The sequence below is a fragment of the Acanthopagrus latus genome, chromosome 13, assembly GCF_904848185.1.
Source record: "Acanthopagrus latus isolate v.2019 chromosome 13, fAcaLat1.1, whole genome shotgun sequence".
Classification (NCBI taxonomy): Eukaryota; Metazoa; Chordata; class Actinopteri; order Spariformes; family Sparidae; genus Acanthopagrus; species Acanthopagrus latus.
This window is the reverse complement of record NC_051051.1, coordinates 10,521,266-10,549,168: the sequence shown is the minus strand read 5'-3', so window position 1 is coordinate 10,549,168 and position 27,903 is coordinate 10,521,266. Positions and strand designations below refer to the sequence as shown.

Sequence of the window (27,903 nt, the reverse complement as noted above, 5' to 3'; positions counted from 1 at the left end):
AGCATTTTGAGTGAACGTGTTATTCTTCGGTTTATCAGGAAAAAAAAACAAAAACTAAATGACCAAATTTAGCTTTTTGCATGGATAAAAAAGGGGGATGAAAAATTGTAATTTGAAAAGTTAAATTGTGATACCTGAGTACATTTAACATCAGACTTTGGTCACTTATGGCCCACCTTCTCTTTTACCGGACTACTATTTAAACATCATATCTTCACTTTTACTCTAGTGTGACTTCTGCGTACTGGACAGAAAACGTCTCCTCACTGCTATAATAAATAAAAACCTGCCCATATCCTTCCTCCACCTCATCCAACCTCGGTGTTTTTATTTGATCTTTTCGCACCCCCTCTCCTCCACCCTTGCATCGGGTCCAGCAGGGGGCGCTGCTGTGTCGGGGTGTCCCGGGACGGCGCTGCTTTGCCAGCAGCTCCTCTGACTCCTCACCAGTAGCCCCCACATCAGCTCGGAGGAGCGGAGCGGGGCGTGGACTCGGCCCGACACGACCGACCGACGGTTCCGTGCTCCTCTACACTTCAGGAGACGGCGACTTCTTTTTTTTTGGGGAAGGGAAAGAGAGAGAGAGGAAAAAAGGAAACCGAGAGGACTAAATCGATCGATCGGCAGCCGGTAAGAGTTTTTGGAGAAAAGTTTTGTTTGGGTGTTTGAATTGTTCTGCTTCCGTTGTGGTCGGGGGAGTTGGGGTTTTTTGTGTGTGTGTGTGTTTTGTTTTTGTGGAGTGGATGTCCGAGTCGACTTTTTAACAATAGATTTCAAAGTGATCCAAGAGGCCAGCCCATCCGATCCTACAAGAGGAAGATGGAGCCGAGGGGGGGAAAATGTGGGGAATGTACTTACGCACTTCATTACGCTTGACTGTTCTTTGTGTGTTTGTTGTGCAGCGGATAGATCTAGTCTGCCTTCTTACAGTGATGACTGTGTAGGAAATATAATGCTTTTCTTCACCCATCACACATTTATTTCACATTATGAACCTAATGCAAGTCAAGAAGAAGAAGAAGTCAAGAGAAGGTGAGTGGTGTCTGTTTACCTGGGGAAGACACACAGCACATCAGGGCAGCCTGTATACAAGCATTTATATTAAAGAAGCAGTATGTAGGGTTTTTTTTGGGGGGGGGGTCGCCATTGTTCTGTCCAAACAAACAAAACAGACGTTTGTTTTCATGACCGAACAAACAAACTGATCTTTACGAAGTCACAATTTCATGCTGATTGACTTTGTTTACGTGTGGCGGACCCTGCCACCTTCGTGGCTTCAAACTCTTTTTCTTTTTTTTGTTTTCTGGGGATAGAGATAAAGTTAGAGTTTGCATTATTGCCTCACGATAATTTTGAAATTCTGAGTTTGAAATTCTGAGTTTGACTTTCTTCATCGGAACCACACGGTGGCCCCTTTAACTTCATTTTGAGAGGACAAACCTTTTTTTCTGTCTCCTAATTTTTTCGTAGGCTACATGTTCCTGATCTCGAACGAGACCGAAAGAGCAACTAGTCAAGACAGGCGGCCCGCGGCATAACCATGGATGACATCTTCACACAGTGCCGGGAGGGGAACTCCGTGGCCGTCCGGCTGTGGCTGGACAACACCGAGAACGACCTCAACTTGGGGTGAGCGGACATGCCTGCACAGACGTTTATCTTCAGGATCTAGCTGCGGCCTCCTAATGATTGGAGCTGACTTAATAGCGAGCGTAACCACATTTGGTATGGTGGGCGAGGTGATTCCTTGCTGGTGAGTGTATGTGTGTGTGTGGTCACATAGTTTCCATATTGTGCTCTACCCTGCATCTCCACATACTGCCGAGCATCGCCCAGCGTTGGTAATTCCAGCCCAGTTCCTTTTTTTTTTTCCCCTTTTTTTTCCATTCTCGTCTTGGATCTCTCTTCGCATGATGTCATCCCCAAAAACTGTGTGTGTGTGTGTGTGTGTGTGTTTAAAAAAGCAGTGGGTGATCTGGGGAGGTAGCGCGGTGACACAAATGAGTCAGATGAGAGAATTTAGCCCTAAAAAGTCATCTTGAAAAAAGCTCAGACTGATTTCAGATTATATGATCAGACACTTCGAAGATTCCGCCCTGTTCTCTAGGAACACGTCGCCACATGTTGTTTATTAAAAAAAAATCAATCCAAAATACAAACTGCTGGACTGTATTTTTAACCTGAATAGGATATGCAGAGCGCTTCTGCCTGTTCGCATCATTTCCTTTGCTGGAAGGGAGCTAGAAGACCTCACTGCTAAAGACCGTGGTTATCTCATTCTTGGGCCAGGCCATATATGTGCAGTTTGTTGACGTTGACTTTGAGGGCTGCAGAGCTGCGAGCCAACCACGCAACAGCCAAGGCCATTTCCTCTGTTCAACTCCATACAGGGCCAGGCCAGGCCCTTGCTGACAGAGCCTCTCAGGCAGCATAGCTGCAGCCCCGGCATAAACATCTGAGAGAGCAGACCAGTCATTACGCAGCCTGGAGGCCCTCTGAAGAGGCTCCACTGTGTGAACCAGCCAATAATGCGTGATCAGTGTCAGACGTTGGTGGGAAAGGGACTGAAATGCTTGAAAGTCAGCGGTCCCCCCGAGACAAACACTAAATGCCATTTCAGATCCCCCCCAGGACGCGTCTCCGAGCGAGCGACACAGGAAGACACAGGGAAAGAGAGAGAGAGAGAGAGAGAGAGAGAGAGAAAGGGAGAGAGAATGTGTAGCTGAGGATTCCACTGTGTATTTTCCGCTCTGTCATTCCTGAGTTGTTTTTTTTTTCTTCTTTCCCTCCCCCGTTACTTTTTATAGCACACAGTCAGGGTTGGTCAGACTATGAACTGTCTGTCCACAGCGCTGCCTCGGAAATTGACAGAGAATGTGATGAAGTGCTGTTTCACTTGAGTGTGAGCTAGTAGTGCAGCTATTTCCTACAGGCTGAACAAGCCCCCCCCCCCCCGAGGCTGACCGGTAAATAGAGTTTGCGGCTTTGCGCGGGGCCGCGAGGAGCCGCCACAGCTGCCTTTGGGGTCAGCTAATGTAAAAAAGGGGGTCGCTTGGGTGAAGGGGCCAGTCACACGTAGGTGACATCTTGGCTCCCTGTAGGCTGCGGCAGTGCTATGTGCGCCGTAGGTAGGCATTCCAGAGCACACGGACATATTTTGTCACTAGGCCAGCCGTCAGATGGGTTATAGGGTGCCAGCAGCAGCGCGAGGAAGCATGTGCTTAAGTCTAAATAAAGACCGGTAGGTTGTGGGAACCGGTGTGTCAAAGAGAAAAAGCCCACACAAATAGTGTTTTGTCAGCTGGGTTATGCGCAGAGATCAGCCCCCTCCTGTGCAGACTTCAAGGACGTCTCCACCACGTAAAAAATACATTCTCATCAGGCTATCACAGCAGGTTAAAGGTGGATTGTCGTTTCAGTGACGACCACGGCTTCAGCCCCCTCCACTGGGCGTGCAGGGAAGGGAGGAGCGGCGTCGTCGACATGCTCATCATGAGAGGCGCTCGGATCAACGTGATGAATCGGGGAGACGACACCCCGCTGCATCTCGCCGCCAGTCACGGACACAGAGACATCGTGGCGAAGGTACGCACGCTCGGGCATGGCGTTGACATATCCACGTCCGGACCTGGTGCACAGGTCCTCTGCAGGTCCTTGAATAGCGACACAAACATTTACATCTAGTTTTTATTTATTCCATCTTTTTCATTTTAATTTTTGTCAAAATGAGTCAGGCCCATGTGTGAGAAAGCGGGACTGTCTGATGCCACATTCATACGGAAAAAAACCCCGTCTCGACACAGAACCACACATAAACTACATACCTTTATATTTACATGCACTGCTTGAATAAGAAAAAGACTATCAAAGTCATGTGTTTCACTCTCAACTCTTCCACTTCTATGACCCGCGGTGCCAGCTGATCCAGTGCAAGGCCGACCCCAACACAGTCAATGAGCACGGGAACACGCCGCTCCACTACGCCTGCTTCTGGGGCCAAGACGAGGTGGCGGAGGTACAGCACATCCCACAGACACTGACGCTTCCTGGCACAGCGTGCTGGCTGTAAAGGGCCCTCTTCTGGGGAGAAACGGCCACTGCAGTGCTTTGGAAAGCGGTGGCACTACTGAACAATCCCAGTGCCTATGCTTAAATTCTAACAACATATTCTAACTCTTTTTTTTTTTTCCCCTCAGGACTTGGTGACCAGTGGTGCCCAGGTATGTGTATGTAACAGATATGGACAGACACCTCTGGACAAGGCCAAGCCTCACCTAAAACAGCTGCTGCAAGGTACGGCCCTCATTTGATGGCACATTAAAGGTCCCTCATCATGCTTATTTTCAGGCTCGTACCTTAAATTCAAGAGGCGACTAGAAAATGTTTACATGCTTTAATGTTAAAAAAAAAAAAAAAAACATACAGTCAACATCTCTTCACCCTCCGTTTTAGTGACTGTCTTCTATCTCTCTCGAAAAGCCCATTCTGCTCTGATTGGTCAGCTCTCACAGGCCAGAGGAGGCACTGCCAACTTTGTGGGCATGTATAGTTGTGACATCACAACCTTACGGAAGTCCTGGCAGTTCATTTAAAGGCACAGCTTCTGAATAGAGGCCGTGCGCATTTGTCCTTAGATTTTCATATCACACCTAGGGTTAGGGCTTTGCTAGGGTTTGACAGGAAATCTCACTTTTTTCTTCAATATGGGACTTTTAATACCTCAAACTAATTATGTCTGCAAAAAAAAGAATCACCATCAATCATTTTTTCATGTTGTTACTCCTGTTTGCAGAAAAGGCGGAGAAAATGGGCCAGAGTATGACCAAAGTCCCCTATAAGGAGACTTTCTGGAAGGGCACCATGCGAACGCGACCTCGTGAGTATTCGTGTCATAAAAAAAGATTCATCATATCAAATCGGGACATTTGGGTTTGATTATCCACCTTTTGGTTCTTTCAGGCAATGGTACCCTCAACAAGCAGGCCGGTATTGATTATAAGCAGCTCTCGCTCCTGGCAAAGATCAATGAGAATCAGTCTGGAGAGGTCAGTTGAACTTCAGCGCTCAGTCAGGTCTCTTATATTTATTATTTTTCAGCTCCTTGGGTGTTTAATCGACCGTGTGCTCTGCGTGCAGTTATGGCAGGGCCGGTGGCAAGGGGACGAGATCATCGTGAAGGTTCTGCAGGTGAGAGACTGGACCACCAGGAAGAGCAGAGACTTCAACGAGGAGCATCCGAAACTCAGGTAAACACACGCACCAGAGCTCTGACCATGACGAGACGCTGCGGACGGTTTTCATATAGCTCATTTGAATCGACCGTGCCACCTAGTAAACGCGGTGCTCAGACGTTATCGACTGGTGGCTCCTTGTGCAACAAGACTGGGAGAGGTTTTTTAATTTCAGAGCTCAAGCAGATGGGTTTTGGCCGGAGCGGCGGAGGAGTCGTTGGCAGCTGCAATGTGAAAAACAAATTCCATAAACCTCCGTCCATCGTAGTGAACATGAACCCCATTGCAACACGAAATCTGAAGTATGCGCAGACAATTGAGCGAGCCAAACGTTGGTATGAGCTTGTTAAGACTTGCTCAGCAGCAGCAGCCCCCCCCAACAAAAAGATCTCAGCTTTCAGTTAATCATTGTTGACATATTTATGAGTGTTTTACATCCAAAAGGAGCGACTCAGGAGCAGGAATTTACACAGAAACAGCCTACCAGGGTCTTATTACTCAGAGTACATTACAGTAAATATCAAACAAGCAAACATGAAATAAAGAATATTAGCAAATTAGCAGTAAGTTGTATTATTACCACCAACTTCAGACACAACAAAACCTTCAGAAATAACAAAACCTTAATAGGGCAAAAATGTGAAGAACCTTTGAGCAGCGTCTTGGCAGCAGCGCACTTTCATGTTGGCTTCAGTTCACGTTCTCTTTCAAAAAAAAAGGGAAGAACACGCAGAAGTACGCAGAAAAATCCAGAGGCAAAATATCATCTGACATGCATTGTCAAAATGAAAGAGCTCAGATACTGAAAGAGCTCGGCTGACTGTCAAGGATTTAAGTCCTCTATTCAAGCCCAAGGGACGCTCTAGGACGGATTTGTGTCAGTGCGCCTCCTCTATACCGACATCAAATTTTTGATGCGTGCACCAAAATAAAACACGTGTGGATCCAAGGGTGTTTCAAATTCATGTAAGCGACCTTTGTTTTCGTAAAAAAAACAAACATCTTAGATTTTCTTTCTATTAAAATCGATCCTGTGTAGTGATTTCGATCTACACTCAAGTGTTCAATCTGAAAACAATTGCTCCTTGGCGTCCCTGTCATCACGCACACCTGTGTGTCTCGTGTCCTAAATGACGCGCTGTGATTGCATCCTGCTTAACTTGATTGTGGCGCCTTTTGTAGTTCTTAAATTAAAAACAACAAAAATGGCTCCTACAATAGCTTTAAAGGGCCACAGGTGATACAAATATAATCACACTGATGGCCCGAAGAGGGTTTTTTTTTTCAGTTGGGTGTCCTCACACTCTGAATTGGTTTGTTCCTTATCGTCTGAGAAGAACACGTTTGTTGCAAGAATGGTAACTTGTTAAAATGAAAAATTTCATACTCCCGTTCCCTGTCATCCTGTCGTGTCTCGATAGGATCTTTTCTCATCCAAACATTCTGCCCGTGCTTGGAGCTTGTCAGGCACCTCCATCCCCTCACCCCATCATCATCACCCACTACATGCCATACGGATCCCTCTTTAACATACTCCACCAAGGCACCAGTAAGTTGTTTGCATGCATATGTATATATATTAATAAAATTGCCAGTTTGCCTCAAAGAAGACCAATTATGCTTTTTGGCGTGTAAGAATAGAATAGAATAGATTTAGCACAGCTGCTCTGTTGTCGCTAGCGGTGCTGGGTCAGGCATGTGTCAGCTGACCAATCATAGGGAGACTGGGTATTAAGGAGGCGTGGCCTTAAAGAGACGGGCGCTAAACAGTGTCCAGCACTGGACAGCATGAGGAAACCGATGTGTTTTCTGAGCATTTAAGCATGCAAACCTTATCTATTAGTCACCCAAAATAAAATTATGAACCTGAAAATGAGCATGAAATGTTTCCTCGAAAGTCTATTTCAGCTCCAAAGAGCTATGGCTGAGGATTACTACTGTAGCTATAGATGGAGCATCGCTCACACCCATCCCAACTTCTCTCTCCTGCCTCTTTTCCTCGTCTGCCTTTTCCTTCTGTCCCGTCTTCAGCTCTGGTGGTCGACCAAAGCCAAGCGGTGAAGTTTGCATTGGACATTGCCAGCGGCATGGCCTTCCTCCACACCTTAGAGCCAATGGTTTCACGGCTTTACCTCAACAGTAAACACGTCATGGTAAGACGCTGAAAAAAACAATATGAGTCTGTCACTGCTGCTAACTAAGGTGATGCTGACTCACCAGATGTTTGATAATGTGACTGATTTGCAGATCGATGAGGACATGACAGCCAGAATAAGCATGGCAGATGCCAAGCTCTCCTTCCAGTGTCCTGGTCGAATGTACTCTCCAGCATGGATGGCCCCTGAAGGTATTTCTTTGTCCTCCCTGACGCCTACTTCCTCCCCATATAATGCATCCTTAGACTTTATGAGTCATCCAGTGAGGAACATACTGTACTGTAGGCCTATAATTTAATCCCGCTTCAGTGGTAGTCATGCTGTTCAGATGGTGTGTTGCCCATGTTACAGACACCAAACAAACCCGATGACTAATTTGGTTTACGGTTTGACTTGTCCATCTTGTTCGCAGCCCTGCAGAAGAGGCCCGAAGACATCAACAGAAGATCTGCTGACATGTGGAGCTTCGCGGTGTTACTGTGGGAGCTGGTTACCAGAGAGGTCCCGTTTGCTGACCTCTCACACATGGAGATAGGCATGAAGGTAAGTGGGCGCAAGCATTCATCTACCCACAGGCTCATAATGTATTCACATCCACATTTTCGTATCTCTCGGACGCACCGCACCGAACATCGCACCATCAAAACATCCTGAAGGTTTTTTTTTTTTTAGATTTGGACGTTTACAGCAGCTTTGTTTCTTGCCTCCCCCTTGTCGCTCAGGTGGCTCTTGAAGGCCTTCGGCCGACCATCCCGCCGGGGATTTCACCTCACATCTGCAAGCTGATGAGGCTCTGCATGAACGAGGACCCAGCAAAGAGACCCAAGTTCGACATGATCGTCCCCATCCTGGAGAAGATGCAAGACAAGTGAATGCCCTCACAGCAATTTGTACACTCCTCTTACTATGCTTTTTTTTTTTTTTTAAATCATCGAACCACTTGTTATCCTCACTTCATTCATGTATCCGCTAAGCCACTGTACATAATGTCAGAGACCACTTCAGCCACACAGTTCAAACAAGAAGTATTATATTGCTTTTATTGTGTAATTTAAATTTGAGGTATAAATGTTCTTAAGCCTGACTCTGATGCTCTTTTATTATGGCTGAATTATGATCACTGAGGTATCAGTTAGCGAACATGTGGATCCGGTGTGGATTATGTTCAGTGATGTGTCAGAAAACAGATCCAAAGAAATGTGTATAAAAAAACGATGCTTTTATACACATTAATGCAATAAATGTTTTATATTTATGAAGAAGGACACCTGTCTTTTGTGCAACATTTAATCAGGAAGTTGGAAGGTTAAGAGAAAAAGTCATATTATTTAGATAAAAAGTCATAATTTTTAGATAAAAAGTCAGATTATATGATAAATAGGTGTAAATTATGAGATGAAACTCATCAAGTTTAAAATCCTGAAATAGAAAATGGGAATTATGAGAGAGAAAGTCATTATTATGAGATGAAAAGACAAATTACATGAGAAATAAGAGCTGCCACAGACCATGGATTTTCATTCCAAAGGATTTTATATTTTGATTGCTGTCTGGATGTTAAGAGATTTTATATAAACATAATGAAAAATGCCTCTGAACAAAATTACCAACCCCAGCCTTAATGCTCACATCAGTTTACCAGAAGAAATTCAAAGTACAAGAAAGTGCAGTTGATGGAGATAAGTCAGCTCTAAGTTCGGCTGCAAATTTCCTCTGATGAAGGCCACAAGATGGGGCTAAAAGCTCCAGAAAATGTTAAAGGACTAAAAAAAGTTGTCAATGTTCACGTGATGTGAAGTTATAAAGAAATTCAATCCAGGAAAGTCACATACCAGCAAAAAACTTAACTGAGTTTACTGCACAAATGTACCGACTTGTTCACAGGCTTTACATAAACTAAAATGATGAAATACCCCACTGTTCATGGGAATGTGCAGGAGCAGGTGGAGTCATTGCTGTGGCCATTACATTTTTTTTTTAATTGTAGGCTCGGTCATATGAAACATAATAGAGCTATACTATCTATAATGCAGCCTATAATGACTTTTAATGCCTTTTTATTACAGTCCACAGAACAAGGATAGATAGATAGATAGATAGATAGATAGATAGATAGATAGATAGATAGATAGATAGATCTAAATTATGAGATGAAAGTAAAAGTAAATACATTTGTATCATCATTATGATCTTAAAAATTAAAATGATGAAATAGGATGTGGGAACTATAAGAGAAAAAGTCATTCTGAGATAAACCGATTACATGATAAATAGGCATAAATTATATATTATGTACAAGAAGATTCTTAAGTAGCTATAAAAAAAAAATCTTAAAATACTGAGGTAAATTATGCATCCTCATCATTAGGGTCATGTTGGTGCAGATGGATTCTTAAAAAAACAAAAATAAACACTTCAGTGGCAGTGATATATTACAAAAATATTCTTTGTAACATGTTATATTACTCAGTTGCTGCTGATTGAAAACTATTACTCTAACACAAACATTACTGGTGACTTTCACTTTTTTTTTCCAAAGTAATGTTGTCTTCACTTTTACTAAAGTGTGACTTTTGGGTGCTGCTTTTCTACAGTAGTTAGATCTGCAAAAGTAAAAAGACTAATTGAATCCCGATGCAGATCTGAAGTGTGTAACTTTGGGTTTGTGCAGGTATATTGTGTTTTTCACACTGAGCTGCTGGGTTTAGGGGTGTGCTGCTGAAATGTCAACACATCCCCGCACTTCGTGTGTAATCACCACTCGATTAAGCAATCAAACAGCTGCGGTTTGAGTTACAATCTGCCCAGAGTAAACAAAGATTCGGGCAGAAGAAGAAAAAAAAAGGTGATCGGACACCACGTGATGAGTCAGCTGACCGTCTCTGCCTCTCACAAGACGGAGCGGTGAGCAGTCAGAGCACAACAAGCCGAGTGCTGCCTGCTTGCACACCGACCCGAACAGCTCGTCTTCACCCGCACACTGTGTCGAGGTGGAAGCCGGGGCCCCGTCGACTCTCCTGACCCGCCCGTGTTCACCAAACCCCTGTTGGAGGACGAAAACTACGACGACATTTTCGGTCGGTACAGTTTTTTTTAACAACAACAGCAAAACAAAAAGAGCAGCTAGCTTGCTAATTTGTCAGCAGATAGTTTGTAACTGCTCCTTCGGTGTTTACTTTCTGTGTCATTTCTTTTCAAGTGTTAAAAAAAATGCAACAACCGCTGAGTGTTACTTCCGTGACGGTGTGTTCACGCACCCCCTCCTACTTCCTCCCCCCCACACACAGGCTGCCAGGAGGACACCTGCCTGCCCGCCGAGCACCATGAGGCTCCCCGCCCTGCTGATAACCTTCACCGCGCTGCTGCTGCAGACGTCGACGCCGCCCGGCTCCTGTCACCCGGCACCCGCCTGGCGGCAGCAGGGGCCGGTGTTCGTGGAGCAGCTCGGCCGGCCTGAGGTCGGGTTCAGCTGGAGGAACGTCTCCTGCCCCTTGTGCAAAGCTGTCTTCACCATCCTGGACATCGCCCTGCTGGTAATGTTTCTCAACACGATCTTCTTACCAAAGAGGATGCTGGTGCGACGAAGGGACTGAGCTGCAAGAGCAAGTTATCTTTTAATTCCGTTATTACGAGAAAAGCTCCAATAACCAGTAACACATATGAATGTGTGCTTTTGTGTGTTTAAATAACCAACCAGTTAGACCACAGTCTTAGACCAGGAAGACAGATATCTTTCAAACTGGAGGCAAACAAAATAGAAATATGTACCAAGGAGAAAAAAACAAACAGAAAAAGCACTCCCAGATCAAACTCATGGTTTGAACACTGGAAACAAGTGGTCGACTGATATGGCATTTTCAGGGCTGATGCCGATTATTATAAATTAAGGAGGCTGAAAACCAATATTTGGGACCGATTTCCATTTAATCTTTTGTGTTACAATTTCATACAACCTGTGGTGAAATACACCTGTGTTCCAATTTACTCTACTTTTTACTTTAAGTACTGTTCTTAAGTACAACTTTGAGATACTTTACTGCTACTTTTTAGTTCCACTCCACTCCATTTTTATGCATTTTGTAGTACTACTACAGATTCAGATTATTCAGAGTTTCTTTTTTTTTTGATTAATTGATTTTGATGTGTCACCAATCAGATAGTGTCGTGGAGAGGACATTGTGTGAGAGGAACGCAGCATCGGAGCCAAAGTGGCACATTTTAAAATGAGTTTCTTCAGCAATCTGACAGGAAAAAAATCACAGATACCGATAACTGGAAAATGCTGAATATAAGCCCAGATAATCGGTATAACCCTACTTTACTTTTCAACATTAGTCACTCTGTAGGCTGTATTTTTGGGCGATGCTGGATGGCGTTCATCATATTGAGAGGTGTTTCTACTATCCGAGATCAAGATATATCAAGTGTCAAAATTAGCCTGATAAAGTTAGCTGGAGTTAGCGTTGTTCCTTTTTCTGTTCTCCTTTAGGTTCCGTTTATAATCGGTTGACGTGTCTGACTTCCTCCATCTGCTTGGTTGCCATTGTTGTTGTCAGTGTTTTCAGTTTAGAAATATTGAGTTCAGCATAACTTATTCCTTTTAAAAGTTGCGATGTGAAAACAGTTACTCTAAGACGATAATGTCGGGTCCTGTTGCTCATTGCAAACCTACTTCTTTCACAAGGTCAGCACCAGTTGGGGATACAGCGATTTCACAATGAATCACAGTTTAAAATGTCACCTTTTGATAACTGTGAACGCTCAGTTACACCTTGTTTCTGCTCTCACTCTCATGTGAGTCATGAAACCAAAATTTTTTCAGAGGTTATGATTCTACCTGTATGGATATGGATACAACAGTTATTAGACTCTAGTGACTTACTTCCTCTGGGTCACTCGAGTTCAAACCAATGTGGCAAGTGACACTAAGGCCGGCTCTTGTTCTGCCACCTTGAAAAGCTTGTCTGTTTTGTTTTTTGTTTTTTTGTTTTTTTTTAAAATATATTTCCTGGTGTTTTTTGTAGTTGATTTAGCGTGAAAACATGCTTGAGACATCTTGATCATATGGTCTGTTGGATGACTTAAGGTGCCCCTTTGTCCGCTCGCCCACAGCCTTTGACCTGAAACACAGGATTCAGATTAATTTATCCTCTTTTAAATGAAAAGTGCAAATATAACATTTTAATGCACCAAACATTCAGGAAGTGTGACCAGTGTCATGCATTATATTCTGGTAAGTAAGAATTTTCAGGAAGTGTGTAGTCAGTCAGTGAAGCATTTTGTCCTGTTCTGCCTTTCTTCTCTCCCAGAGTGACACAAATGAAGAGCGAGTGGCGCAGGCGGTAGGCGAGGCGTGTATCCGTCTCCATCTGGCTGACGAGCTGGTGTGTCGCGAACTAATCTCGTTGTTCAGGGACGACTTTATCCGGGCTCTGCAGCAGTCCCTCCTTTGGCCCTCTGAAGCATGCGCTCTGCTGGTGGGGCCTTCCTGTGGCAAATTTGACATCTACGCACCCTGGAACGTCACCCTGCCGAAGGCCCCAAAGCCCCCCGTGACACCACCCTCTCCTCCCAAACCTGGCTCTCCACAGAGCAGGGTCCTGTTTCTAACTGACATCCACTGGGACCAGGTGAGTGTTGTTGTTGTTTTTGTTTTTTCTGTGCAGAGAAAAAAATCACCCCTAATTCAGTCTTTTGATAAGATAACATGCTAGAGCTTTCATACTGCCTGAAAGTTTCTCTACAAGAAATTGTGTGCAATAAATACAGTTTCAAATTGATAGTAGACAGCTTAGATTCAACCTCTGTGTTCAGGTCATACGCTAGAAAAACAGAAGGTCGAAATCAATGATTTACCTGAAAAGAAATGTTAGCGTTTTCCCAGGAAATTTAGAATGACTAACCAGTCGCCTGAATGTGATCACCTGACTGCTTTTAACCATCTCCACTGACAGGACTATCTTGCCGGCAGCGCTGCAGACTGCAAGGCCCCTCTGTGTTGCCGTAAAGATTCTGGTTCTCCCAGCTGGAAGCGGAGGGAGGCTGGCTACTGGGGAACCTACAGTAAGTGTGACCTGCCTCTGCGGACGGTGGAGAACCTCCTGGAGAACGTTGCCGCAGCCGGACCCTGGGACTGGGTCTACTGGACCGGAGACATACCGGCGCACAATGTTTGGTCTCAGACCAGGAAACAGCAGCTGTCGGAGCTTTCCGTCATCTCCAGGCTCATCCACAAGTAATTAGTTGTTTTGAGATTTTGGATGCAAGATAAGAACATAATTGGGGCCCAGTGTTCCCTTGGCTGTTAGGGGTAGTTTTTAGATGGCTGCTATTGGACTTTGGACTTAATCTCAAAATGGCCTTGTACACTGGCTACAAACGTTGATAACATTCCGGGTGTTCTTGCTGCTGCTTTGGCCAGATGTTTGTCACACGATACCTGGTATTGATCCTCTTCATCCCGTCTCCTTTCCAGGCACCTGGGACCTCACGTGACGGTTTACCCCGCCATAGGGAACCACGAGAGCACACCTGTGAACAGCTTCCCACCGCCTTTTGTTCACGGCAACAGATCAAGCGCCTGGCTGTACGACACAATGGCAGAGGAATGGTCACCGTGGCTGTCAGAGCAGGCTTTGAAGACACTGAGGTTATTGATATTCATTGCTTTTATTCTATCTAAATGTGTATGGGTGTTTGACATTATGGTGGGGGTCAGGCCACCCTGTAGAGAAGAGAAGTCTTGTTAAGGTAAGAAGTAAAAGAAAAGCCAAGATTTGGATCTAGTAGGAACTGTGTCTGCAAACAGAAGTGGTCACTTTGTGTATCAGCATACTGTTCCCTATAAACAGATGGTTTGGATTTTTTTTTTTTCACGGGGGACACCCAGAGATGGAATTTCCCTTTTCTGAATCCTTCCGCCATGTTTTTTTGGGGGGGTGGGTTTATTCTCAGATATGGAGGATTCTACACGATGGAGATTCAGCCCGGTCTAAGAGTGGTCTCCCTCAACATGAACTTCTGCGCTCGAGAAAACTTCTGGCTGATGGTGAACTCCACCGATCCCGCTAACCAGCTGCAGTGGCTGGTCCATACTCTCCAGGCCAGCGAGGACAAAGGAGAGAAGGTGAGTCGAGCAGCAAAAAAACAAAAGCCGATAGAAGAATCTGGGTCAGTTTGGTCACTTAACATTGTAAAGCTAATAAAACAATCGGTGTGGTTTAAATGAAGCTCGGGGTCACGTGCGCCATAAGGGGCGTTGATAATGACTTTCTCATTTGCTTTGCTTTAGCTACTGTTACTGGGCATGAGATGGCAATAAAAATATTATTTTATGAGGGCAATAACCATCCTCTACATGATGTCATTGTCTTATTTATGTAGGTACATATCATCGGTCACATCCCACCTGGACTGTGTCTTGGCAGCTGGAGCTGGAACTACTATCACATTGTCAACAGGTAGCCACACCGATCATTTAAACCTAAAAGATGCAGGCTCGCAGAGGTGTTAGAAGTGGAGGTTGTACGTCATTGTATGTCTTTACACACAAGAGAAGAACATGAAGTTCTGTACACTCAGCAGTTGTTTCTTGTTAATGTGCCACTTTTATCAGTGTGAGGTTACAAATGCTGCACGTCTGTTGTAGCGAATGTCTGTTTTTAGGTGTGATGCCAGTGTGTGGTATTCAATCCAGATTATCAGTAGGATGTGGCTCTTGGGATAAGTGCAGATGTAAAGATAATTATAGTCAGGTAAATATGTGGTTGACTGACTTGCTAGCAATGCTTCTTTCATTTCCTCTTTTGTTTGCACGGCTGAATCTTGTGTGGTTTTGTATATCTGCTTTAGTTGATGAATATGCACGTTGTTTGCAAGGTCAGTGGCACACTGACTTTTTGCAATCTACCACTTGTATCATCTATCCTCGTGCAAAGTCCCCCTCTAGTCAAAATGGTGTTTTTTTTTCTTTGTGATCCTACAGTTGAAAGTTTGAGCTTCACTGTGCTGAATCACATGTGCAGAGCTGTTCCCATTCACTACTAAAAGTGTACATTTTCTCTGCGCTCACTGAAAATTGAATTTTCAAAAGCGGGCCTGTGAGCATGATTTGTGACATCAGTTAGTTTTGAAAGCCAATCTTGGAATTTGTAATATTGAGAGAATGACTGGATGCCACTTCATGGATTTTAATGTGGTAATTAGGCTTGTTTTTTCTGCAAAACCATGTCAGAGAATTTTTATGCTTGGAGGCTTATTTTGACATCTATTTTTTCTTTTCTTTTTAAAAACAGGTATGAAAGCACAATTGTTGGACAGTTTTTTGGTCATACGCATCTGGATGAGTTTCAGATGTTTTATGACGAGGTGACCATGACACGGCCACTGGGAGTGGCTTTCATTGCTCCCAGTGTCACTACTTATATTAATCTTAACCCAGGTGAGCTCATTGAACTTGTTTTCCCATCAGTTCAGAAGCAACACACACTGTTAGAAGGAAAAACAAAATCGGTATTTCATTCATTCAGTTTTTTTTTTGTTTTTTTTTCCGCACTCCAGGTTATCGCGTCTACTATGTGGATGGGAACTACCAAGGAAGCTCTCGGCTGGTGCTCGACCACGAAACCTACATCCTGAACCTCACGGAGGTAAACCACAAGCCAGAAGTGCCAAATACCCCAGAACAGAACCCCAAATGGACACTATTGTATCGTGCCACCAAGGCCTACGGTCTGACCAGCCTCTTCCCTTCCAACTGCGACGGGCTCATGCAGACCTTTGTCAAAGATGACCAAGCCTTCCAGAAGTTCTGGTATTTCAGACATAAAGGACACGTGTCGGAGCCCTGTCAGGAGACATGCAAAACTTCAGTGCTCTGCTTTCTGCGTAGTGGGCGGTACGAAGAGCTGGAGCAGTGCGACCTCCTCAATGGTTATAGAGGAAATTTGGCCCAAGCTGCCAGAAAAACCCTTTGTTGACCTTAAGTGTGGACTGAATATCTGGGTGGCGGGAGGGTGGGGATCCAATGACCAAATATGAAATTGAGCTGAAAAGTATGTGCTGTTGCTGGTTGGTCAAAGAGGACTGTTCTGTTGAGTTCTGTTCTGCCTTTTTGTTGTCAAAGCAAAGACATCGGATTGTGATTTGTAGCATGCCTTGGGATTGTCAACCGCTGTTTTTGTAATGACATTTATGTAAAGACCACTCGAAACTGTTCTGAAAGATGTTGTGCAGTTCTGCTGTACTGGGTGCCTTGTATCAGGGAGGATATTCAACTAATCCATACTTCACAATAATGCTAAAATGTTCTGCTGAGGAATAGCTCAGACCTGATGGCGAAATCCTTCTCTGTGTCAGTGACCATGAGCATTTTCAGGATAGGCTTTATAAAATCCCAAAGTTTTCATCAGATTGTGATACATTGTGGAAAGTTTACTTTAAAATCAGCAAACCATCTGTCTTTTTCACCTGTCCCGCCAGGCAATGTGAACTTTTGTGAGCTTTTGCTGGGATTTGAGGATGGTAATTTAATGACTCTGGTGGATTTACAGACCTCAAGCCGTCACTTCTCAGGTTGGAGCTTTACAGAGTTGCTACAGGGTGCACTGTCATCACTTATAATAGTCCTTGGGTCAGTTTGAATGTGAGGATTTAGGTCAGTTTGTAAAGTATCTACCTTAATGCGCCGGACTATCCGCTTCAGCAAAAAGAGGCTGGCAAAGCTGAATGACTAACAGTATTGTAAATCTGCACTTTAATTCTTTGTTTGGCTAGTTCACTTTTAGGTTTAATAGAAACAAACTTCATAGAGCAGACCCCAAAGTGTGATGAGCACAGGATGAGTTTGAGATCTTGATCTATAAGACCTGCGGTGAAACATGAGCATGACAAGTAATGCAACTTGTAAAATGAGCTATAATTTACACACTGTATAAATTGTGAATAAAGGATGAAATCTGATACTTGGGAATTTTTTTCATATATAGTAGTTTCAAATGGAGTAAATGCTCTCGGGGTTGAATTAATAGCAGCACTGGGAAGTAAACTCAAGATATGTACACTTTTTATTTGAGGACAATCAAAATAGTCCCACACACAGGTAGCAAATGATTCACTGGAAGACATAAGTATTTTCACATATACATGGTATCTCCTTACCAATTTCAGTTTAAGTGCCATGACTCATTAGAGCAACACTGCAGTCTACAGGATTTGAATGCAAGTAATTTAATGCCTCTTGTTCATTTTTTGAGTTAGTGTTCAATCTACCAATTTCTCCTCAGCATCCATCGTTACAAGTAAAATCGAAACGAGCCCTTTTGTCCCATTGGGGGCCTCTATTACGGATCTGAGAAGAACATGGTGACACCAAAGTCCTCCTTGTACAGGTCCCAGGTCTTGGGTTTGTGCGGGTTGTCCAGCTCGTCCCTGGGCAGAAATAGCCTGTGGAGAGTCTGGAGGTCAGCTCGCACGTCAAAGCAGAGTATGAAACTTTGAGTCAAATGCTACAGAAACATACTTGTTATCCTCTATGAAGGACGTATTGAACCAGAAGTAGAATGGAACATCTTCGTATCCTTTTGGCAGACCCTGAAGAGGAAGATGAAAAGAAACAGGATCATAGGCTCAGGCGAAACCCCAGCTTTCCTTACGTGGTTTTAAAAAAAAAAAAAAAAGGTGTAAAAGCATGCACTCACAGCACTTGACTCAAACATGACCTTCACGTCCCCCTCAACCACAGGCCCATTCTGCAGGCTGATGACTGCAGCATTGCTGCCCACATCGGGGAACACCTTTAAAACACCAGAAATGTGTTAATCGCCTGTTCAACAAATGAGTCGATGTGACCTGATGAGAGCGTGAGACTTACTGTGCAGTTCTCCTGTTTGGCACACACACACTGAAACACCAGCTCTTTCTTCAAAATGATCTTTACCTTCAGATCGCTGCCATCACCTTTACCCACACCTAGATAAGAGTGTAACAAGCAGATATGAACACGGGCACAGGAAGAAATATAATAGGATAAAAGTTCCTCACTGGAGTGCCATGCTGGTTTGCTGGGTATCACCTGCTATGGAGTGGATGCGAATGCTCTTGATCACGAGGCTTTTAGGTGGTGGCAGCTCTCTGTTGAACTTGGACTTCATGATCTCGTAGTACCCAACGTACCGGCTCTGTGGTTTCACAGACACAAAACATGTAAAATAAGGTTTTATGAGGAAATCTTTTTTTCATTTTCTCCACTGATGAATCAATTCAAATCTTAAAAGGCACAGTTTGGCCGAAAATCAAAAATACACATTCTCCCTCTCACCATTGATCCTTCTAAGATTTTTTGATGTGAGTTGCCTATTTTGGAGATATGGGTCATAGAAATGTTTGCCCACTCTTGAATATAATGGAAGTAGATGACACTCAGCTCGTGGTGGCCAACGAGCTCAACAGCAGTGTCTCTTTACAGACATCATGACACAGTCCTTGCTGTAAGCATTTTCATGTAAGGACCGTTTTCTTTCTCCGGAAATCACAATGACACATGGACAACACATGTCCACATGATTGTCACAGTGTGGGATGTTAACAACAGGGTAGCTAAGTTGCTAACCAAAACAATATGTATGGATGAACAGCCCTAGAAATATGAAAAAATATGTATTTTTGTTTTATTTTGGGGTGAATTGTCCCTTTAAACTGCCAAGATTAAAGGAAAACAATCACATATATACACTATGTGTATTTATGAGTATACATTATCCTCTAAAAGGAGATACACACACACACACCGTCACACACAGCTGATAATAGTTCCCATCCACACTCCACTGCCAGTTTAGTTTTTGACCACTGGGTGGCGCCCTTCTGAATTATTTCTGATTCGACACAAAGTGGCCTTAAGTGTAGACCAAAAAGGGCAACATTTCACCCTAAATGCCACTATAAAAACTAGTCTCTGTAAGTTTGTCCCCTCGGGGGCCTGTTCTCACTTGAGAGGGGGTCTCCACTCCCTGAAACTTGGAGCTCCGACTCTTGTCTGTCCTCCTCTCACCAAAATAGTCTAGACTGTCCTGGTGGACAAACACAAACAAATCACAGTCTGGTTACACAATGTTTTGCCAATTCATTAACATTTACAGAGACAGAGACATACCTGTGCACTCTCAAACTGATCACTGTCGATAAGCCAGGTGCAGATCATAGTACCGGTGCGCCCTGTAAAGAGAGTGGTAGTAAACTGTCAGCAGAGGGTAAACTGTTAGTGAAATACTGCACTAAACTAATGCCTTTGTTCAACTCCAATAAAACACAAAATGACAATGACACAAGTCACAATCTTTGGCATCACCTTTCCCCCCTTTACAGTGGATAGCGATGATGTTTTTGGGATCAGCAGACATCCACTCCCTCACGTTTGCTGTGTATTTCAGCATGTCCCTGAGGCAAAGGCAGAGACAAAGACTGGCTAAGCAGGCCCTCTGGTGTAGCTGTTATCTAAAAGTGCTCCTATAACTGTTACAGGCAAAAGGGAGAGCTGAAACAAAATGACACATCACAGCAGAATATGCGACTCACTCCAAGGAGGGCACGTTGTGATCATCGATGAACACGCGTTCGACCTTGTAGTGGAAGAACTGCGGGTCGTAGCCTTTCTCGCCTGAAAACAAAAGATGACGCTTGTGTAGTTGTACGTAAAAAGGAATGCAGCGCATGTGATGTGAGGCGTTGCCAACTTACTGCAGAGGTTGTAAACTTTATAGTGGCCTTCGTGTTTAGTGTCTAAGAACCTTGCTACTTCCTGCACAGAAAGAAGAGAAATAGGTTACACCTGCGTTCGTATGTGTGTGTACACTTAGAGTTCTAGTTTTTGTTGTAAATCCCTTGGATTAACTTCGAAACTGGTGAGTTCAATTCAACTGAAAGCGAGTGATTAAAGTGGGCTCATTTGATAAGCATGTACCCAGTTTGTATCAGACTCACCCTGATTGGATTCCTGTAGAAAGACTGCTTCCCAGAGGACGGGAAGGACATGGCGATGACACGATCTAGAGAAGTATGGAGCAAAAAACATTCCACTTCATAAAAAGGGTGTGATTTGTAGCAATCAATTCAGAATATACTTTCTGACATGCATGTATTGTGTTTTTTTTCTCTTCTTTTTTGCATTATACCACATACAACAACTACCTGTGACATAAGTGAGGTCAAGGTCAAATCCATCCTTCTGATAACGTCGCTTGTTCTCAGAAACCTGAGAGAGATGACAAATCAGTCATCAAGATGTGGACGGCAGCTTCTATTTTGAAGCCAACTCTAATGCCACACAGGGTGAACTTTACTACATTAGGTGACGAGCTTACCATCCGCCTTGTGACCTTCTCCAGCTCTTTCTTCTGTGCCGCCAGTCTGAAAACCCTCACCAGGATTATTATTCTCAGGAAACGAAGAAACGTCACCACCCTGATGAAGAATGAATGAAAAAACACTTATCTTAACAGCACCGAAATAATTCACCCTATACTTTTATAAGGCATTCTTTAAAAATTGGACAATAATAATGTCCATCATGTTCCCTCTGTAGCATTTAGCCATGCTCAGTAACAGCTACTGACCCCTTCAACTGCACTTCTGATTTGCCGTCATGCCTCTGCCACAGCAGGTTAAGCATGCGGTCCTCCAGTGATCACTGGCATCCACAGATGTGTTTCAAACTGGTGCACAATGCCAAACTGAGTGAATATAGATGACACATTACATTACACTCCACTGCGGTTTCAGTCATTCATGCTGCAAGTCTGATCGCCAGCTTATGAAAATTGGCCATCGCAGCGTGACGTCGGGCTGTGCTTTCTATGAAAGCTGAGTTGGCTTGAACCGCCACATCCAAAACGGACAACCCCGACTCAAATTAATGCATGCGTTATCGCCACACTGCCTGTTTTGATGTGAATCCAGCCTTACAGCTGGTTATGCAGGAGAAAGAATGTACCTGGGGATGAGACTGGCTCCTGTCAGGTCAGAGAAGGTGTAGACCATAGTGACCACCAGCGTGATCACCACAACACAGGCATCTATGATGTTCAGCTTGGAGCTGAAATAAACTTTGAACCTGAAAGACAGTTCATTAAACAAAACACGAGACGATTAACATGCTGCAGAGAAAACCACACCATTCAACCATTCGTATGTGCCCGAATCTTTATTCATTAATATGACAAAAATATGAGAGAAAGTCAGCGACAGCTATACCAGTTTGCTCTGAGTCATTATGTTTCCCGGTGACCAGCCTGAATCATGCCATACATTTCCTGTCCAGCTTCCTCTTCACAACTTCCTGTTCAACGGCTAATCAGCTGATTTATGCTGACACAGGACTGTGGGAATGTTTGCATCACTCTTTTAAAGCATTTCTTGTTCTCACTTTCACAAGCAAGCAGGCTGCGACGGGCAAGTGCAGTTTCCAACATACTGCTGCTGTCTGAATCCTGAATTACCCCCCCGACTAACAAAAGCCTCAGCAAGTGATTAACAGTACAAGCATCAGAATGGTACGATTTAACAGAAAGCTATATAATATATAAGGATACACTCTCTCACCCCTCCACATAGACCCGCAGCAGCACGTCGACGAGAAAGAAGAATGAGATGAGGAGCGACACAGCCTCTATGGCATCTCCAACCTCTCTGCTCCTGGCCGGCAGGGAGAGGTCCACAATCACCAGCACAAAGTCCACAAGGATCAGAATCACTCCAAATATACTGGTGGGAAAAGACGGACAGCATCATCAAACAACTACCATGACAGGCAATCATCTGTCTAGATGACCCTCTGGACAACACACACTCACCGAAATCCAAAGGACATGACAAAAGGCGTTATCTTCTTCCGTATATTGCTGCAAAAGGAGAAGAGAGAGTGTACGGTGATCCTTGGAATCAAATGTTGCCGTATGGTCTGCAGTCCGGAAGTGTGTAAACTTACTGGTACATCGTGTCTGGCACCACGCTCTCATCCTTTCCATCATCAATCTCCACTGTAGCATCCTCCATCTTTGCAATGTTTCTACGACGAGACAACACAAACAAGGTCAGATCTTCACAAATGGAATACATGGACAAAAAAGACAGGAATGAAGCAGCAACAAAACAGCCATCTCACCCGTTCACACCTGAATCCGACCCTGGATTGAAGTGGACAGATGACATGGTGTGTGCGTCTCCCTCCTCACTTTGTTCTCAACTTGTAGTCTCTGCGTTTTAAGTGCAAAAAAACATACATATTTTTTAAAAGTCATGGTGTCCCAGAGATAGGAAAAAACAGGGGAAAAAAAACCTTAAGGATACCGGCCTTGAAATACTACTTTAGGTGCTGCACAGAAAACACCTGAAAAGAATAGGAACACTTTTATGCTCAAAGTCTGATCAGCATCCAGGAGCCACTGAAGTCACTTATGAACCAGTGTTGGGATTAGCCGCTTGGTGCGAATCCAACAAGCGTAAGGAATTAGCAGGAAGAAGTGAAGTGCCCTGGAATCATTATTACCTCGAAGGGGGAAAACAAATGAAAACCCGCTTCCCTCCACACAGTCCTTCCCTTCCCTTCCTTTCCTTTCTCTCCCCCTCGTACCGTTTTGTTTACACGTTGACACCGAATTAGCTATCCCCCTAAAAACTAGCTAAACTCGCGGCGGCGGCTGCTGAACTTACCGTGCGGACAGTCATTCGTGAAACTCTACTTTGACTTTTTTGTCTTGTGACTTCTTGTGAGGACAGAGGAAGACAGTTCAAAGGTTAACCGGGTGGACTTTTTTTTCTCTCTCCCTCTCTTCATCCACTCCCCGTCCGTTTTTTTTTCTTTCTTTTTTTTGCAAGCGTAGCGGTTTCAGACTTCCTGGAGCTCTGTGAAAAGAAAAAAGAAAAGAAAAGAAGAAAAAAAAGAGAAACGTCCTTTTTCCTTGTTACTGTCTTCTTCAGTCGACTGGGTCTGACCGTAACCTCCCTGTGACCGGCACAGAGCTGGTTAGCTGCTAGCAAACAGTTTAAGAAGTGAGCCAGCAGCCAGCTGTGGTGCCCTCACACCTCTCCTCTCCTCCTCTCCTCTCCTGTTCTATCCCTTTCTTTCCTCTCCTCTCCTCTCCTCTCCTCTCCTTCTTTCCTCTCCTGTCTTCTTCCCTCCTCTCCTCTCTTCTTTCCTCCTCTCCCCTCCTTTCCTCTCTTCTTTCCTCCTCTCCTCTCCTGCAACATCTGCTTTCCATTAAATGTACGTTCCCAAACCAAACCAACCAGTCCCATAAAAGTTACTGGTTTCAACTACTTTGAGGTACTTCTACTTGGGACCTACTTTAATATTTCGAGTATATGTTGTATACTTTTACGCCATTATCTCACAGAGGGAACTTTTTATATCTTATTTATTGCGCTACATTTATCTGCTAACCTTTTGATCGTTTACAGCCCGCACAGTTAGTTAACCAGTTCAGCAGCTGTGGATAAGCGGTAGAATCAGCGTCTTGTTATCAGAAGGTCGCTGATTCGATTCCCCTGGTCTGCATGTCGCAGTGTCCTGGGGCCAGCTACAGTACCCCCCCAAACTGCTCCTGATGTGCTGATGGGACCTTGCATGGCAGCCACCGCCGGCAATGTACGTATGAAACACGTAATATGTTAAATGAATGCATATGCCTATGAAATTAAACCTGAAGTGACAAAAAGTTATGAAAATTATTGATTGAACTTGTTTTTTGCTTTTATGTGTAATATGGTATGTATTTATTTTTTAAACACAGTGGTGGTCTTTAAGTAAAACATATCACTTCTTCCATCCCTGGTTGAATTTAAGGCCACACTTAAGTTGCAAGACACTGCAAATAGAGGCAAAAAAAAATAAATGACACCAATAATAAACTTCAAATACCCATTTTCAACCTTAAGAAATTTAGGTGGAAAAGTCAATGACATTAGATGGACAAGACACAGTAAAAAAATGTAGCTCATAAACAAAGTAACAGTTGTCAAAGTCAACAAAAATATAAACTATCACATACCAAAAACTAACACAAGGGGGCGCCAAATACACATCACACTTAAACACTCTACTGTGGGTTGGATAAAAAAAAATGCTTTCAACCTTAAAAACAAAGTGGAAAAACAATGTCATTATTGACAGAGCACTGACAAAATTGCTTAAAGAATGGATCTTACACAGGAGATATTGTCCAAACATATGTCGATACAAATGTAAAACGTTATTTAAATGACCTGCTGCTTTCTGGATCTTTTTTGACTGTTGATTGAAAAAAAAAAAAATGATGATATCGCCCTGAATATGAGAAATAAGCTCCATTTAAAGCCAGCTGTTTGATTAAAAGATATAACTGCATGGATGAACAAATACATCCGTAAACATACAGTTCAACACACAATAAATGTAGGAGTTTGTTTTATGTAAGGCAGATAAGGCGGATCTCATATACATTACATGATTTAACTATCTGATGACTATTGACAGCTGACAAAATGATCAAGAATATTTCTGCTCTGTTGTCACTTTTGTTATTTGAACTTCTTAAAGTTTATATGTTTGAATGTGAGCCAACCAAACCTTCTATATAAGGATCAAACTGATTTCTGTTTGCTGAAGACACTATGTCTTTTGGGGGCGCAGTGATAAGAAATAGATCAATTGGTTTTATTTACCGCAAAAGGAAACAGAAAAAAAAAATAATAAAGGATGGTACCTCAGGTATGTGAGGAATGACATCCTCTCAACGCTCTTCTGCAGGTCTGGGATCAGCTCCTCTTCCCAAACACTAGAATGTTTCAGCGTTTGGCAACAAAAAAAAAAAAAGGTTGGCCGAAATCTGGATCCTCTAATGTGGACCATGCAGAACCAACCCAGCCTATAAATAATACTGACAACACTTTAGAGGAAAAAGAACACTGAATACGGACAAAACAAGGTTGTGAAATGAAGGTAGGTGGAAAGCATCGTAGCTTCTCTGTTGGTGTCTGCGCGTTCTTCGATCTTTAACAATACACTGCATTTTATGGTTTCAGACTGAGATTTCAGCAAGGGCTTTCTTCCCACAAACCATGCTGGTGTTGCTGCTGTTGGCCGTGGCCTTCTCTTCGCAGTTGTCAGTATGTATCTTATGTTACTCTTGAAGGACATCAGGATCTCATTCTTTGTACTGACACTGAAAATTGAATGTGTTGTTTTAGAGAATGCAGGCAAAGGCTGTTTAATAACTGTGATTCCCAGAAAGTCCAGAGAGTCAACATAAATCAAATCTGTTCTATTGGTGCTTGAAGATGCAGCCCTGTGCTTTCACTAGCCCCTCTCATGCGACCAAAATGACCAAGTGCATGACTTGAAATCTTTGTTTTTGTCTTGATTTAAAGGCGATGGACTCCTGCGGGCCGGAGGTCGCAGCGTTAAAGCGCAGCATAAGGAAACTAGAGAATAAACTCTTGATCGGGGCGTGGCAGGTCGAGCACTTGCAGACGCACAAATACTTCCGGCCCTTTCAGTCTTCCGCATCGGATACGAAACCTGATTCGGACACGGCTCCCACTGTAAACAGCAGCAGCAGATCTGACAAGGCGCTGATGACAACACTTCCACCGGCAGGCAATTTGATTGTCCACGACAAAGGTAAGAATGTCTCACTTTATATCATATGTTAACAAAAAATATAATAAAAAGTCTACGGTGCATGACTTTTATGCAACATAAAGTAAGAATTTTATATGTGTCAATGGTAAGCACGATAGGCAGCCATCCTTCAGGCCTTTTCAATGCTATCTTCCTAGACTGTTCCGAGCTGTTCGACAGACTGAGACCACCGAGCGGTTTCTACCGCATCAGACCCAAATCACGCCAGGAGCCTCTCTTGGTCTACTGCGACATGGAGGACGGGGGAGGCTGGACGGTGTTTCAGAAACGTCGGCATGGGAAAGTGGACTTCAACAGGTATCTCGTCAAAGGGAGTGAAGCATGTGTGGGTCCTTGCAAAGGTCAGCATCAGATCACGCGGTGTAGGCGTTAACAGAGCGAGGAAAAAATGGCTGCCCGATTCTCATTTCAGAGACTGGGTGGACTACAAAGATGGCTTTGGAGACTTCAAACTGTGGAATGATGAGTTTTGGTTGGGGAACGACCACATTCATTCTGTACTCTCAGAAGGTCAGAAAAGATTAACCACCCCCCCCCTTAATAAGTGGTATTTTATCTTTTTAATTGTCTTTCTGTTATTTCTCATGTTTTGTGAATATGTATTTGCACTGAAGGCAAGAACCTGGTGAAGATAGATCTGATGGACTGGGAGGGAAAGAGAAATTACGCATTTTACGAGAACCTCAGGATCACCGATGAGGCCGTAAGACACATTTTACGGTTCTGTTTCTTGGTCTAAGTAGCAGCAATTCCTAACAAACGTTACTTGCTTTTCACCCTTATTCCAGGACAAGTATCGTCTCCAGTATGAGCTGTATAGTGGGCAGGCTGGGGATGCTCTGACCGGGGGTGGGGGGATGGTGGAGAACTGGTCCGCGTGCCTCAGCGGCATGCAGTTCAGTACCAGAGATCAGGTTGGTGATATGTCCCGATAACGCTTTATATCAAGAACCTTGCGATGAGTCTTAATTAAGAGGTAATAAGGCCGTAATAAGTCCTTGTAAGGTGCTTATTAACATAGTAAGACTGTGTAAGCATTAATAACATGCATGTTTATTTTTAGAGTATAAGATCACTAGTCTTCTATAAACGTTCTTAGGCAGAATATAAAGGTGCATTATGTACCTATGTGAATAAGTGTGGTTGCAAGAAGTGGCACCTTTAAACTTTCTTACGAGTGGTTCTAAATGTCTTATAATCTGATAATAAACACATTTTTAGACTGTCAAGACTTACATACCGTTGTCTTAATAATATGAAGCCTCTTATATTGACTTATAGGGCCCTCATTACCTAATAACTAATGCTACTAATGCTAGTACAATGACCCTCATTATGTAGTGACACCTATATATTAGCGGATGATTACTGACAATGCGCAGACGATGACTCCAATAACACTGACACTGGTGATGCTCATCGACAGGACAATGACCGCTACCTTCAGGGCAGCTGTGCTGTGGAGAATAATGCAGGATGGTGGTTCAACAGGTGAGACCTTTTTCAAATAAATGAAAGTGTTCATTACCATTACCACACCATGGAAAGAACCCAGAACTTTGAGAAAAAAAAAAGACATACCACATCCGTGACATTGTGTACTATCTTTCTATCTACAGATGCCATGCAGCCAACCTAAATGGGAAGTTCTATCGCACAGGACAGTACAAGGGCCAGTATGACAATGGTGTGGTGTGGGGCACCTGGAGAGGCCTTTGGTACTCCCTCAGACACACCACCATGAAGGTGCGGCCTCTCGTTTTCTTGGACGTCGAGGGCAGTGGAGCGGGGGGAATTTAAAAAAAAAAAAAACACACACAAGGCTTCGAATTCCCTGGTAACT

General features: G+C 43.6%; 4 protein-coding genes across 7 annotated transcripts; 3 read left to right on the top strand and 1 right to left on the bottom strand.

Moving 5' to 3' along the window:
* The first annotated feature begins 439 nt into the window (after positions 1-439).
* On the top strand, positions 440-8,652 carry ilk (integrin-linked kinase). The gene is made up of 13 exons (XM_037120666.1): positions 440-630; positions 1,471-1,629; positions 3,420-3,585; positions 3,920-4,015; positions 4,197-4,293; positions 4,793-4,876; positions 4,960-5,045; positions 5,137-5,246; positions 6,653-6,780; positions 7,263-7,384; positions 7,479-7,578; positions 7,800-7,930; positions 8,110-8,652. The coding sequence occupies exons 2-13, from the start codon at positions 1,541-1,543 to the stop codon at positions 8,257-8,259; spliced, it is 1,359 nt and encodes a 452-aa protein (XP_036976561.1). The 5' UTR covers positions 440-630; positions 1,471-1,540; the 3' UTR covers positions 8,260-8,652.
* A 1,611-nt stretch (positions 8,653-10,263) lies between these two features.
* Positions 10,264-17,347, top strand: smpd1 (sphingomyelin phosphodiesterase 1). Its single transcript, XM_037118836.1, has 9 exons — positions 10,264-10,464; positions 10,675-10,920; positions 12,697-13,017; positions 13,342-13,622; positions 13,863-14,036; positions 14,342-14,513; positions 14,771-14,847; positions 15,682-15,827; positions 15,947-17,347. The coding sequence occupies exons 2-9, from the start codon at positions 10,711-10,713 to the stop codon at positions 16,363-16,365; spliced, it is 1,800 nt and encodes a 599-aa protein (XP_036974731.1). The 5' UTR covers positions 10,264-10,464; positions 10,675-10,710; the 3' UTR covers positions 16,366-17,347.
* Positions 17,348-17,433: 86 nt separating this feature from the next.
* tpte (transmembrane phosphatase with tensin homology) lies at positions 17,434-23,396 on the bottom strand. Its single transcript, XM_037118835.1, has 19 exons — positions 23,093-23,396; positions 22,545-22,635; positions 22,368-22,448; positions 22,234-22,281; positions 21,983-22,144; positions 21,375-21,494; positions 20,746-20,845; positions 20,573-20,636; positions 20,366-20,430; positions 20,123-20,183; positions 19,961-20,042; positions 19,734-19,822; positions 19,539-19,600; positions 19,375-19,455; positions 18,459-18,564; positions 18,258-18,355; positions 18,085-18,180; positions 17,907-17,977; positions 17,434-17,830 (listed from the first exon to the last, which is right to left on the bottom strand). The coding sequence occupies exons 2-19, from the start codon at positions 22,589-22,591 to the stop codon at positions 17,728-17,730; spliced, it is 1,536 nt and encodes a 511-aa protein (XP_036974730.1). The 5' UTR covers positions 22,592-22,635; positions 23,093-23,396; the 3' UTR covers positions 17,434-17,727.
* Positions 23,397-23,575: 179 nt separating this feature from the next.
* fgl1b (fibrinogen like 1B) lies at positions 23,576-27,894 on the top strand. Of its 4 annotated transcripts, XM_037118840.1 has the most exons (11): positions 23,576-23,705; positions 23,945-24,026; positions 25,167-25,358; positions 25,442-25,525; positions 25,787-26,039; positions 26,198-26,357; positions 26,473-26,570; positions 26,675-26,763; positions 26,849-26,974; positions 27,487-27,551; positions 27,680-27,894. In XM_037118840.1, exons 3-11 carry the CDS (start codon positions 25,353-25,355, stop codon positions 27,858-27,860), a joined length of 1,062 nt encoding a protein of 353 aa, XP_036974735.1. In that variant the 5' UTR covers positions 23,576-23,705; positions 23,945-24,026; positions 25,167-25,352; the 3' UTR covers positions 27,861-27,894. The 4 variants fall into 4 exon arrangements, with proteins under 4 accessions (XP_036974735.1, XP_036974734.1, XP_036974733.1 ...); XM_037118839.1 differs by lacking the exon at positions 25,167-25,358; XM_037118838.1 differs by lacking the exon at positions 25,167-25,358 and having other exon boundaries at positions 23,588-23,705; positions 23,840-24,026.
* The last annotated feature ends 9 nt before the right edge of the window (positions 27,895-27,903 follow it).